The sequence below is a fragment of the Geospiza fortis genome, unplaced genomic scaffold (assembly GCF_000277835.1).
Source record: "Geospiza fortis unplaced genomic scaffold, GeoFor_1.0 scaffold286, whole genome shotgun sequence".
Classification (NCBI taxonomy): Eukaryota; Metazoa; Chordata; class Aves; order Passeriformes; family Thraupidae; genus Geospiza; species Geospiza fortis.
In genome coordinates this window covers 1,465,073-1,477,969 of record NW_005054444.1, presented here as the reverse complement: position 1 = coordinate 1,477,969, position 12,897 = coordinate 1,465,073, and the positions used below count along the sequence as shown (strand labels likewise).

At 47.1% G+C, this 12,897-nt stretch overlaps 1 protein-coding gene across 1 annotated transcript in view; it reads right to left on the bottom strand.

Annotated features, from left to right (window-relative positions):
* Positions 1-2,170: 2,170 nt before the first annotated feature.
* Positions 2,171-12,897, bottom strand: part of ITFG2 (integrin alpha FG-GAP repeat containing 2) — an 11,012-nt gene continuing 285 nt past the window's right edge. The window contains exons 2-12 of the mRNA XM_031062296.1: positions 11,528-11,623; positions 11,052-11,093; positions 10,021-10,198; positions 9,578-9,717; positions 9,017-9,165; positions 7,861-7,955; positions 6,049-6,099; positions 5,505-5,596; positions 4,879-4,996; positions 4,119-4,292; positions 2,171-3,971 (exon numbers count right to left, since the gene is read on the bottom strand). Coding sequence (XP_030918156.1) covers positions 3,829-3,971; positions 4,119-4,292; positions 4,879-4,996; positions 5,505-5,596; positions 6,049-6,099; positions 7,861-7,955; positions 9,017-9,165; positions 9,578-9,717; positions 10,021-10,198; positions 11,052-11,093; positions 11,528-11,623 — 1,278 coding nt within the window. The 3' untranslated portion in view covers positions 2,171-3,828. The remainder of the gene's footprint in view (positions 3,972-4,118; positions 4,293-4,878; positions 4,997-5,504; positions 5,597-6,048; positions 6,100-7,860; positions 7,956-9,016; positions 9,166-9,577; positions 9,718-10,020; positions 10,199-11,051; positions 11,094-11,527; positions 11,624-12,897) is intronic.

Genomic DNA, 12,897 nt, shown 5'->3' with positions numbered 1-12,897 from the left:
AAGCCAACTCAACTCCCATCTACAAACATGGTCATTTTTAAGTCTTCCAACACTGGGAAGCCCAGTAAGTAATTTTTGAGTGGGCTGGCAAGGCTGAAGACTGTCTTAATTGTAGTTTCTCTTGGAAAAGTCTATTATACAGATACACTTCCCTACTCTCAATTCCAGTCATCTCTATTTCTTTTGGGAGATAAAGGGAACAAAGGAATAATCTAAAGGTCTTTTTCACTGAGGATCAAAAATGCTAACACTTTCATACAGAAGGAAGTTCAGTACAAAGTGCCAGCTCAGAGCAGGACATAGGCACATCCTGTATGTGTCCAGTACCGGCTTCCTCGTGATGAGACCTGTCCCTTCAATATAAAAAATGGAATGTTATTATTTTAGGGATAATCTCTTTGAACCACCTTGGTGGTCAGTTCCTATCAGTGCTGCTTTCTAATACAGTGGGCACAGCAGCTGTGGAAAAGTCTGCAGGGAAATACCTGTCATGGCAAATCTCTGGAACAGTGCGCAATACACCCGGGGTGGGGAGAAGAACTTGTGTCCTTCTGGAGAACAGGCACTCTGCCAAAGCCATAATCAGGACCACTTCCAGGAGCTTGGGGTCACTTGCTTCTGAACAGAATGGGAGCTGCAGCCATCCATATTCCCAGAGGCTTGATCCTTCTTTCACTACCACCAGGTGAGCTCTGGCATTGAAGACCATGGAGCCACATACCTACATTTGCATTCAATCCTTCTTTCAAGAGACTCCACTGGCACATGCCAGGATACACCCAAAGAGTTATAGAAATAACTAAATTATAGCAGAAAGATCATAAAAACAAGGGCAGGGGTGGAGAGCAGGTTTATGTCTCAGGAATAAAAGGCAACCCCCTCCCTTTATTTTTTTGCTAGTAAATTGAGCATCAGAACCAAAGCCATGAATCATTTATCTGCAAATACCCCCAGTGCCTGAGAATACTGTCAGACTCCTCACTTGCTGTGTGCTGGCACTGGGACATACAAAGGTGTCCTGCAAATGCTGCCCTGTTGAAAAGTTTCCCAGCACCAGCAGGTTATGCCAATCTGCTAGAAAAGGATACAGCAAACATTTTCTGCTGTGTGGGAAGGAACCACTTCTAATTCCAACTCTGTGGCTCGCGTGGGCTGGCAAGGACAAAGAGACAATTAGTTACAAAGAAAGTATAATGTAACTCCATCACTCCAGAGCCTTAAGTGGCGCCTTCCCTGAGAAGATGGGACACTTCACAGAAAAACTGTTGCCAGTGGAAGTAGCCTGAATAACAGACTTCAGGAAGTATTTGGCACTTAGGAGTTCAAGGCAGGAAAAAATAAGGAAAGCCATCTTTTGGCCAAGGAACAGTACAGATGTTGTTTATTCTTCTGTAGACACTTATCATTTTCTCTTGTGCACAAGGGGCACAGGAGCAAAATGCATCTGCAAGTTATTATGTGCTGCACGCAGTATTAAACTGTCAGGGGAAGCCCTCAGATGTTAGTATTTTTCCTCTCCAATGGTTTTTAAGAGCTGAAAAGTTTTGGGGAACAGATGTTTTTGTAGTGTCTGTACTTTCTCACCTCTGCTTTTGATAGTGTGCATTGCCTGGGTTTGCACAGCAATTTTATCCTTAGGCCAGCAAAAGAGGGTTGGGTTGCACAATATTTGCAAGGCTTTTGCCCCATTTTCTTTTAAAGATGGTTCTTAGAAAAATGTCATCTCTTCCTCAGCAACCATTTCCCATTCTTTCTCAACAATGAATAGTCCAACAGTGGATCAGTTTGACCTTCCTTTCTTGGAAATCATTCAACCTGTACAGCAAAGTTTGTTTTGCATAAAACAGTTCCAGCCATATGCACCCATTTGTACGCCCCTTGCGCTTGTGTTGCTAATAAAGGTTTATATTTGGTGTTGCTAATAAAGGTTTATATTTGGCATGGACAGCACTTAGTTGTTCTGTTATGAGTGCAGGCCATCCTGTTTCCCTGCCAGGCCCTATTTGTCAGAAGCAATGGTGATGATTCCTTCACATCTCAGTGTCACAAGAGCTGACAATTTGTTGAGGTTACAGTCTAGGTCTGACAAGCTTCAAGACAAACTCCTTGTTTAGCCCACGAGTAGATGGTCCCTGTGGTATCAGCTCTCCACAACTCACAGACTCCAGCCTTGCTGCTCTCAACACCACTGTTAATAAGCTTTATTATTACTTGAAAGGTCCTGCCTGAAGGGTTCAGTTTTACACAAGCACTTAGTAGGACAGGGGAACATTTAAAAATGCTTCTCAGCAAGGCCATTAAAATTGAGAGAAACTTCTACTGCAGTTAGAGAGTCAGAAGATACAGCAGCCTGAGAAGCAAGCTGGCAGGTACAGAGCAGGTCACACCATTTCACTGCTCCATGCTCCAACTTCCACTGCCACCAAATGCAGAGAACAGCACTGTCCTCTGAAAAGCTTATATAAATCTACAGAGGGAAACTGCAAAGAACAGCTAAGGCTTATTATTGTAAAGATTCTGCCCTTCTACCACACAGGGCTGCTTCAGCAATAGTTACTTTCACCCAAGGGCAAGACACTCCTTTTCTCTATACAAAGCACTTTCTCCCAGTTAGGGCTGCCCTTGGATATTTTGCAGAATAAAGCACAGCAGGTTTTCAACTGCCTGCAGGATCTTTAAATGCTGCCACTTGCTCCAGATCACTGAATTGTATTTGCTGTGACTCAGGCTGCTGAAAGGGCGAAGGGACACCTCCATCCATCACACATGTCCAATAAAACAGCACACAAGTGAGAGGGGATAATCGATGCAAGCCAGTAGGTAGGCTGCTGCCCCTTTCCTAACAAGCTGAGTTAGGCAAGAGACAAGCTAAGAGAGGGAAAAGCACAGCAACAACAGCATGTGGAAAGGCTCATGCCTGGGCTTTTGCAAATGCGCTCCCCTTTACCAGATTCCTCATGCCAGCCAGCGGGACATCACTTCCAGCCCACCTCTTTCAGCTGTGCAGGACTCAAAGCATGACGCTCTCCACAACAAGAGGCAAGAGTGGCATTTCCACTGTTTATTGTTGGATGGCCAGGCTCTCATAGCACCACAGATCCACACTTAAGTCAGACTGGTCTTACTGACCGCTTCACAGCTGCTTTAAGTCACAGCCCTCTCTGGAATCACCCTGCCCAAGAAGATGGAGACAAGCAATGACTCTTGACCAGAGCTGGGTTTGCTGGAGCTGCTATCTCTCCACACCTCATTAGTGCAAGTTGTGCATATCTCCAGCTAAGCAGAACAGGTGATTTGTGATAAAATGCTTGGCAGAAGAGCAGTAGCAAAGCAAAGACAAACAATGCATGGCTCTACTTTAAATACACCTAAGTGGGAGAGAAGGCCCATGCCTGCACCCTAACTCGGTTCCACCATCTCCACTTCCTGCACCGTGATCCTCCTAAGAACTCACAAATATTCACTGAAGTACTTCTAAGAATAGGTCAAAATGGGGACTTGGCTCAGCTGTTCTCTCCATCTGTGACCTCACTGTTCCTTCACAGTGACCAGTGGAGCACTTTAGTTAATGAGGATTATGGAAACTGGCAACAGAAGGCCTATGTGCAGGATCCTTGGCCCTTTCTGTTCTTGTAGCTGCCTCATCTAAAGGCAAACCAACCCACCATATACAGGCAAGCCTACAGCCAAGAACATCCCTTCACAGCCTGTAGACCATTTCCTGTTTGGAAGTTTTCACAAGACAGGGAAAGAACAGTCATCTTCATCAGATGCCTAATTCCAGCTGCAGACGAGCTTGTGCTGGCATTGAAGATGTCAGCCTTCTTGTTATAAGGGGTCCTGGATGCCACTGCAGTGGGCAGAAGAATCTGTTCCAGCAGGATCCTGCGAGGGGCTGCTGAGATGGTATTTCTCAGGAAAATAGAGTGTTTTGTGAATCAGGTTTCTGACAGCATCAACATCGTTTTTGTCTAAGGAGAAGAGAGAAAACCGGTTGTTAGGCATTTTCACCAGGCAGTGTGAAAGTCTCTTTCTCAAGAAATACTCTGGTTTCCAGCACATCATCTGCCATCTCATCCTCTTACTTTCTGTATGTCCTCTGTTCTTTCTGCACTCACCTACATCCAGCTGCTGCAGGAGACTTTCAAACTCTGGGTCACCATCCAGGATTTTCAACAGGTTGGTGGACTCCATTCTCTCCAGCTGCACATCCCAGTAGATGTAGATCTTCTGGCTGAAGCTGACATAAACAAGGCAGGGACTGTTGCTTCCTTCTTTGCATGCATAGAGGCCTGCAGAAAGCAGAAGTGTGGAGATCTGACTACTTCCAAAAGGAAAGAGAAAGGAAATAATTGACATTTCATGATGAGGTACCAAAGCTGTTACCAGAAAATAGCAAGCACCTGGGCAGAGACATGGGCCTGGGTCTACAAAGTCTCTTTGAGACAATCCAAGAAGCTGTCTCCGAACTGCATGAAGCTTGCGGATTTGCAAGCTGCTTCTTGCAGGTCTGAGAGAATGGACTGAGCAGAGCCAAAGCTCAGGCTGGTTTCATGGGCTCCTTATCTCCACTTAAGAACAGCTTAGAAGTCTGCAAATTAAAAAAGCAGGGTGGAGGACAAGCGACCACTGTAGCACCTCCAAAAAGGACAAGGAAAAAACCCTAAGCCACCATGGACAAGTCTCAGCATCACTTTCTCTCATGGCTACTTTTCCCAGATGCCACCAGAGGAAAGACTATCTGGGCCTTCTGCAATATGCACACAGGGAAATTATTCCCCACTGCAGGCAGACAAAGGATTCTGGGTTTCCTAGATGGGAGCAGTAGCTTCGAGGGGAAAACGCTGTGAGGGCTGGCTTTGCAGTCAGGCTTCCCACCTGCACAGAAGGCACTGACGTTCTCATCTGCTTGGAATCTGGCCACAGTGCGATTGTGGTCGATGATGTACGTCTGCCCGTCCCACGCACACGCAACCACCTCCTCATGCCCATTGCCCTGCAGGAACCAGAGCACTGAGTGTTACACAGGTGTCACCTACTCCCAGGGACAGCCAAGAATCTTTCTTGCTGGTTCAGAGTCACAACACTAATGTCCAGATGTCACTTCTGGACATCTCATCCAGCTATTCTGCACTTGGAGTTCATCTCTCTTCTATACGGCAATCCTTACATACTGTAAGAGCTTTTAGACAATCAGGGTATTAGCAGCGAGCAAAACCATTCAGCTTTGCAGTAAGATCGAAGAACAGCTGGAGGACAAAAGTTTATGAATGGATAAATGGATGCTGGATCTAACTGGCAGACACAGCTCTCAACCTCTTGCAGCTGGGCAGACTGACCTGAGTGCAGAATGTACTACTACAGCCAGAACACTCTGTGTCATCCCGAGATAATCTCAGCCTTTTCCAACTGAGTCATACTCCTTCTGCCCTTCCTAAGTTCATATACACAAAGCCATGCTGAGTTTTTGTCTTCATCTCTCCCAGCCTTACTCAGATACTCACTGTAACATCCAGCTTTTCCAGAGCAAAGAGCTGGTGATCAACCTGAACAGACCAGAGCAGCTTGTCTGCTCCCTCCATTAGTTTTAGTGTTCCTGAAGAAAGAAAAAAACAACTGTCTTGGAAACAACAAAAGAGAGCAAGATGCTTGCTAATGCTAGGCCCTACTCCTTCAACGCTCAGGGTTGCTGAGAGTTAGCTGCTAATAGCACAGGCATGGAGTCGGCTGCTAAATCCATAGTGGACACTTGACCCCACCTACCAGGCCCCCATTATGCAGATATATTGAAGCAGCACTGGCCAGGGGGCACTGGCCATGACAGAGTGGAACATAAACAATCATCTATCCTCACAGTGCCCTCATATAAAATATGTCAGCAGAAGGAGTCTTGGAATCACATTCTCTTGCCTGACCCTTGAAGGGTTTCTGAAGCCCAGCCTCCCTTTCTTTTAAAAATCAAAAGCACTGAGCCCCTGGATCCCTACTTTCAATTAGTGACATGCCTTGGCTGTCCAACAGTTCTTCCAGGACACTGGCAGGACTTACCATCCAGAGTACAGAGGGCAAAGAGACCTGAGCCACTATTCTCACTGGAGCCTGTAAGTGCAAAAGAAAATTACTGGTGTTGATGCCATTTTGTAAACATCATGCCCTCCCTCTCCTGAAAACAATAAAAAAGATCCAAACCAAGCTGATCCATGCTGCCTCCTTTCCTTGCCCAGTTGTGGACAGCGGTGACAAATGTCACTAATTAAATCTGAAGAGGAGAGTTCCCTGACCACTGGGCTGTTTCATCCCTTCAGTAAACTCTCTACCTAGCTACTAAAAAAAGAAAAGACATGCAAGGTCAAGTTTTAAAAATACGACACTCTCAGAGAGAGGACTAGAGCAGTATTCAATGGAAGCTGCATTTAACCCTTTCAGTGACAATGTAGGAGAGGCACTGGCTCCCTGAGGAGGAACCCAGGAAACCTGGCAGTCAGGGGCAAGCCAGCAGAGCTGAAAGCAAGCAGGCAGTTTCCCCAGAGTAGGTTAACAACATGAGCCTACCTCCAGTGCCCATAGACAGCTTCAAACTACAGCCCCTGCACACTCCCAGGCTGCAAACCACCCCCTTTCTGCAGATCAGCCTAAAGCAAAGCCAGCTGGTTGGGTGCTTAACTGCCCCTAGTGATAAGCACCCAGACAGGCTCTGACTGAAGAGATCTGCTGTGCCCCCCTTGGAAACTGGTCAGCATGGCACTCTTCAGCTGTTCCTTTATTGATGGTCCACCATCAGTGGGCTTTTTCACAGCCTGCTCTTCATCCCTAATTCTGTGTGCCTTCATTTTTCACAGACATCCCTCAATAGATGTAAGGCTTCATATGCAGTGAAATAATTGATTTCATGCTCTGTTGACCATGATGCTCACAGCAGCATCAGAGATGCTGAAAACATGACAAGCTTAGGAACTGGGCAGGAAAGGTCCTCTGAGGAACGCGAAGAGGGTGGGTCCAGAGGATTGCTCTTGTCCACAACCTCTAATTACACTGGACAGGCTGAATCACTCTCAGACAGCACTGCAGGACGCAATACTTGGGCAGAGCAATACAAGAGCAAGCGATCTCTGCTGGGAGTTTTCTGCCTTCTATTATGCCCAAGGGGGAGTGAAAGCTTATTCTCCATAGGTACCAAAGGAGAGTTCAGGAGTTACAGAAGGAAAGTTACAGGAGTTACAGGAGGGAAGCAGTGGCAGTGTGCAAGAAAAGTCTGGACACAAGAGCAGTGTGTCTGGGCTGAGAGAAGCTGGCAGCTGTGCAGATCTTAGATACGAGACCTGAACACAACACAGTGGAAAAAAACAGAGGACAATGATATAGATTAAATATGAAAGCAGCTATGGAGAGGTTGGAGCTGCACAGGAGAAGAAGGAGCAGCACAGAGCCACCAGGAACTGAGATTCAAATGCTGAAAAGCAAGAATGAAGATGAGGCTGTGGGAAGGAAGAGATGCATCTAGGAAATAAGGAGTCATAAGCTGCAGCCATGCAGAAGCAAGGATCAAGGACATCTGTAGGAGCATAGCATGGCAGCCATTCAAACTGACTTAAATGCAGGTCAGCAGAGGCTGCAGAAAAACTCTTGTGCTGAGTGAAGGATAAGGGCTACCCAGGGAAGGACAAAGGCTATAAAAAGCTCACATGCAAATATCCAACTGTCTTTCTTTGAGAGCTGGCTAAGAGAGGCTGAGATCCCTGTGTTCTTGCAGCTGCCTCTCACAGTTTTTTTTCCTACCACAGGAAATTTGATTTCATTCTGTGCTGAAAAACCATCAGGGGCAACTGCTGGGCTGGAAATCCCAAGCTGCTGATCTCTCACCTCGGGCAATGCTACCAATGAGATGAGTGGAGACATTCTTGTTGTGAATCCGCCCAGATGTTTGGTGTAGAATCACATCTCGAACAGGGGCCTCACTGGGGAAAAGCAAAAGACAACAGGGAAAAGTTAAGGAACCACACCTGGGACTGTCTCAGAACAATTTCAGGAGCAGCTCTACAAATCCAGACAGTGCCACAGTTTGTGAACAGGTTGAGCCCTTTAATGGTAAAGGAAGAAAATGCATACCACCCCAGGTATTAAAGAAATATACCAATTTTTAAAAACACAAACCCAGAATGATTTCATGCATTAAAAAAAAAAAAAGAGAGCTCAAAAGACCCCCCCAAAAAATCAGTAAGGCCTGTATTCCAATGATGGAAAAAAAGGACAGTTTTTGTCATTACTGTTACAAAAGCCTGGCTGCTTTTCTCTCACCAAGTATCTGCCCAGACTGAAGAGGTTGGTGACAGACTACATCTGGGCCTGCTTCTGGCTAACAGGTACCATTCCACTGAGTTCTCCAAGACATCAGGGAGACTTGCCTAGGTCCTCTCCTGCTGCAGTTTTTTCTGTCTGCCTTGAAGTCTCACAGAACACCACAGAAGCACCCAAATTCCCCACCAAGGTCCTTCCAGCACCTCACTACTCATCCTGGTTGCTGTGGTTGTGATTTACAGCACTGGCTGCCAGGGGTCTCATAAGGAAAACTTCCAATTGCCTCATCTGCAGAAAACAAGAGAATGAGCCCAGTTTTATCCTGGGCTTCAGGTGTATTTGGTTTGGCCCAGTCTCTCAGCTGTTACCCTGCAATCTGATGACCTTTCTCTGGAAATCTAGGTTACTCACTTCCCTACCTTAGCTCCCGGTAGTGAGGAACCCTCAGGGAGCTGGTTTTGCCACTCTCCTTGCCCAATTCAAGAAGAGAGTGGGATACAAGGAAAGCAGCAGTATTCATCTTTGTGAGAGAGACATGAAGAGTGTTCATGAAGCTTGGGTGTAGGTGGGTTTAAGTGATGAGGTGCCAGCAGCACAGCAGGCCACTGAAGCAAGGACAGTGACAGCACCCCCTGCTTTGCAACAGTGATATGATGGCACGCCCTCTAAACAGGCATCCACAGTGGCAAGTGCCCAAGTACCTCTGCAGGAACACCCTCACCTGCTTGGGGCAGATCCATCCCTTCCCGCAGCTGCGTCCTGCTGCTCCGTGTCCCAGGTGCACAGCAGGATGGCATAGCCACAGCCTGGCTGTGACACCATCAGCTCTGGTGAGCCATCAGGGCCTGGGTTCACAGATAGGCTGTCCACCTACAGCAGCAGAGGAAAAACACGGATATCCAAGTCAAGAACTCCAAAAGGTTTACAGTGCTCCCTGCAACTAAATTTGAATGTGGCAAGTCTTCTGATAGAGCTGAGCGGCAGCTGAACAAATTCAGCTGGAAGCAAAACATCCAAGTTCAGCAAAAGGTTGGTTCCCTACCTAAAGCCACTTTAAAACAACACAAGTACTTCCCACTAATGCTCTCCCATCAGGCAAAAGCAACTTCTTCTCAGACCAACTCCCAGCTGTACAGAAAAATCACTGGGCAAATCTCCTTGCAAGCCGTTGACATGACAATTGTTTTGTTCATAGGACTGAGATTCTGTGCTTCTTCTCTTGAGAACGCCACCTCTTGAAGACTGTATGACAAGTACTGCTGTGAACATCCTTTTTCCTTACCTGACCTTCTAGAAGCCATTTCTTCAACAGGATCAGCTGCCCAGAGACATGGTCTGGGTTCTCTGATGAGTCCTCCCAGCGAAAGGCACGGACCACCCTGTCAGTGTAACCCACAACCAACTCACACTTCCCATCTCCATCTGCAGGGAAAAGCAAAAGTCAGTTGGACTCTCTCAAGCCCTAAGAGCCCAAAAATGCAGAAACCACTCTGCTGGTTTCTATAGTTAGCATCCCTGAGGACCCCAACCATTTAATGAAAGCTTGCACCTCAGAAAAATTCTGAAGTTCTTGTTTCTCTCTTCCATGACTTGGCTGTGGTTCGTTGGAGCGTCTGTTTCAGCGAGACAGTAATTTCCTTCTGCAAGTCCCCCCCACCTTCTCTCCCCACTGCCTCACACACAAACCCCTTCACCCTGCATTCCCACCCCAGCTCTGTGGCTCACCAACGTCATTGATGAGCATGACCTTGGTGTTGGCAGGAATGTGCTGCTTGAACACTGGCTTCTGCTCTTCTGCCCCTGCCAGCTCATGGTGGCCTGAAGCATCTGGGTGTTTTGAATTCAGAGAAGTCAGGTCAAAAAGATGAAACCAGCCTTCTGCACTCACTGCCACCACGAAATTCTGTGAGGGAAAAGAAAAACCTTTTAATTCTTCCTCTTTTAAAAGCTGCAGAAGCTGTGGGACAGCAGGGCAAAGGAAGACACAAGAGTAGATCGATCAACATCAATGATTGCCACAGAACAGGAGGTTCTTGGCCAGCACATGAACTTCTCTGCTACTGGCAGGGTCCAAACTTCCGGCTCATCTTTGTCAGACTACAGTATCAAGTGGATATGTGTGCAATCCTCAAACAATGTGTGGCTTTCTCAATGCCCACGTCAGCTCTGCTCCCCACTAGAGGAAACACAGCTACAGTGTTTCAGGCAGGGTGCCTGAACTGGGACCTTTGGACTCATTGGTCCTGGCTTAACCCCCAGAAACAGCAATCCAACAAAAGGAGTCATAGTAGACCCAGTGGAATTTGCTTGGGAGTCCAGACTATTCCATGTCTCAGTCTTGTTTAGATGACCTTAAATGCACACAGCCAAGTGGCAGAAGGACCACGGCCCATAGCAGATATCAGCCCAAGAAAGGCAAAAGCCACTGAGCAAAAGGAGCAACCCTTAAACCACCAAAGCCTTGTGGTGCTCTCACAAGGGCACATAGAAATCAAAAGGGCTCTCTGAAGATAGGATGGATTTCCTTGCTCTCTAAAACCCACATAAGGCTCACAGAAAAATACAGTTACACATACACAGAGGAACAGTTTAAAAACAGTGGTGCTAAAACTCCATGAGCAAAAGGCAGACCCTGGAGAGACAGCACCTGCAATCAGTCCTCCTCTGTCACACTCAGCAGATGACACGACCCTAATCTCCAGAACACTTCCCACATGCCCTACAGACACAGCTGGGAAGAGTTTGGCTCCTCTCACCTTTCCTTTATTGCACACATCTCCCACACGGACACATGTGAGCTGCAAAAGAAAACAAGGCCATCCATGAGAAAAGACAACCCAACCCAGCACCCTGGGATACACCTCTACCCTACCCCCTCCTCTCCCATAAAGAATCTCTTGAACTCCTAACAGCCTTTTGAAGGACAAGGACAGCAGAGTCAAGGGACAGAAACACAACTGGCCAGAGCCTGGGGCAAACCCCACAGTGCACAGAGCAGGGCAAAGGTGGGACAGAAGCCCAGTTTGTATGTTTGTCCATTAATTTGCTCATCACTTCCAGCCCAAGGGGCTGTAGGCAAAAGTGGGGTCTTGGATAATTACATGGAAGACATCAGAATCAGTTCTGGCTACCATTCCTCTCCAGCCTACACATTCCTAGGCAAAGGACAAGGATAGCTGGCTGCATATACACCAAAAGGCCCAACCATTTAGAAAATTTGTCAAGAACTGACCATTCCTTGGCAAGATCGCACAGCCCAGGGCTTGCTGTCATCATTCTTGTAAACATAGAGCTTTCCATTGGTGTCTCCCACCACAAGTTCATTCAGCTGTACAAGAAAATTGGGTTAGTAGGGAGAAATCCACAATTACATTAACAGTAAAAATTTCAGAATTCGTGTCTAAAAATCCCTCTGTAGGAAGAAGCAGCAAAACCAAATGAGTTAAAGAGACAATCTTGAATCAATATGGAAGGTCTGGGAAAATATAAAAGCCCTAATTTTATTCCTGCAGATAAAAGAGATGGAGAATGGCTCCTTAGAGTAACATCATATTATACACTGCTTCTCCACTCATTGTTTCAGAGCTGTGTTTTCACGGACTGTTTTAACATCATGTTTGGATGTTAAAACAATCATCATTACTCCATCTTCCATCTTTCAATCTAGATTGACTTGAATCACCTAAGGAAGATGATGGCAATGACAAAAACACAACCATCCAGGAAGAGAGTGCAAGAACACAACAGATTTACACTGGATGTTGAATCTCACTGTTGAAGAGGTAAAGGGATTTCAGAATGGTGATTATTTCTTTAAAGAAGATTTCTAAAAAGAAGATTTCTAAAATCACCAACCACCCATGCTGATGAGCCTACTCCCATTATCCCATCTCCTGCATCATGCTTCTTTGTATTTAAATGGTGTGCATTTCATAACCCCCTGCACACCTTACCCTACAGAACAACTTTTTATGGGGAAATCTCTAATCATCTGCTGCATTGCTAGCCATGACACTTTCCAGGATAAGGCTGTAAAATGCCTTGACTGTTGAGGAGAAACAGCTGACATGTAGCTGGCTAAGCTAAGCTCTTCCTGGCTACAGACAATTGAAAACCAGCCATTTCAGGGGCTGACAGCAACACTCTCAATGCACACTCTAAATGCACACCAACCATTTCAGGGGCTGACAGCAACATTCCCAATCCCTCATCACACGGGTCAAGAGACACCGAGACTTGGCTCTGCCCTGTTTGTGCTCTGCTGTGCCCAGCGGAGCACCACCGCATCCCCACCGCTGTGACAGGTGAGTGTCTATGAAGCAGAAGCGAAGCTCTCCTCAGGCTGCGCACCACCCAGGGCACGGCAATGGCCAGGGAAGCCCTGACCCGCTGCAGCCCAGCAAACATTCCCTTTGCAGGGGCACTCCTGAGGGCTCTGACCGGGCACCCGCCAAGGCCCGTGTGCGTCCCCAGGGCCGGAAGCTCCTCCCGGCACCCGCCCCGGGGCCGCACAGGCCGCTCGGTGCTTCCCCCCACCCCTGGGCTGGCCCCGTCACCGAGGCGGCCCCAGCCGGCCCCACCCCGGGCTCCGCGCTCGGACCG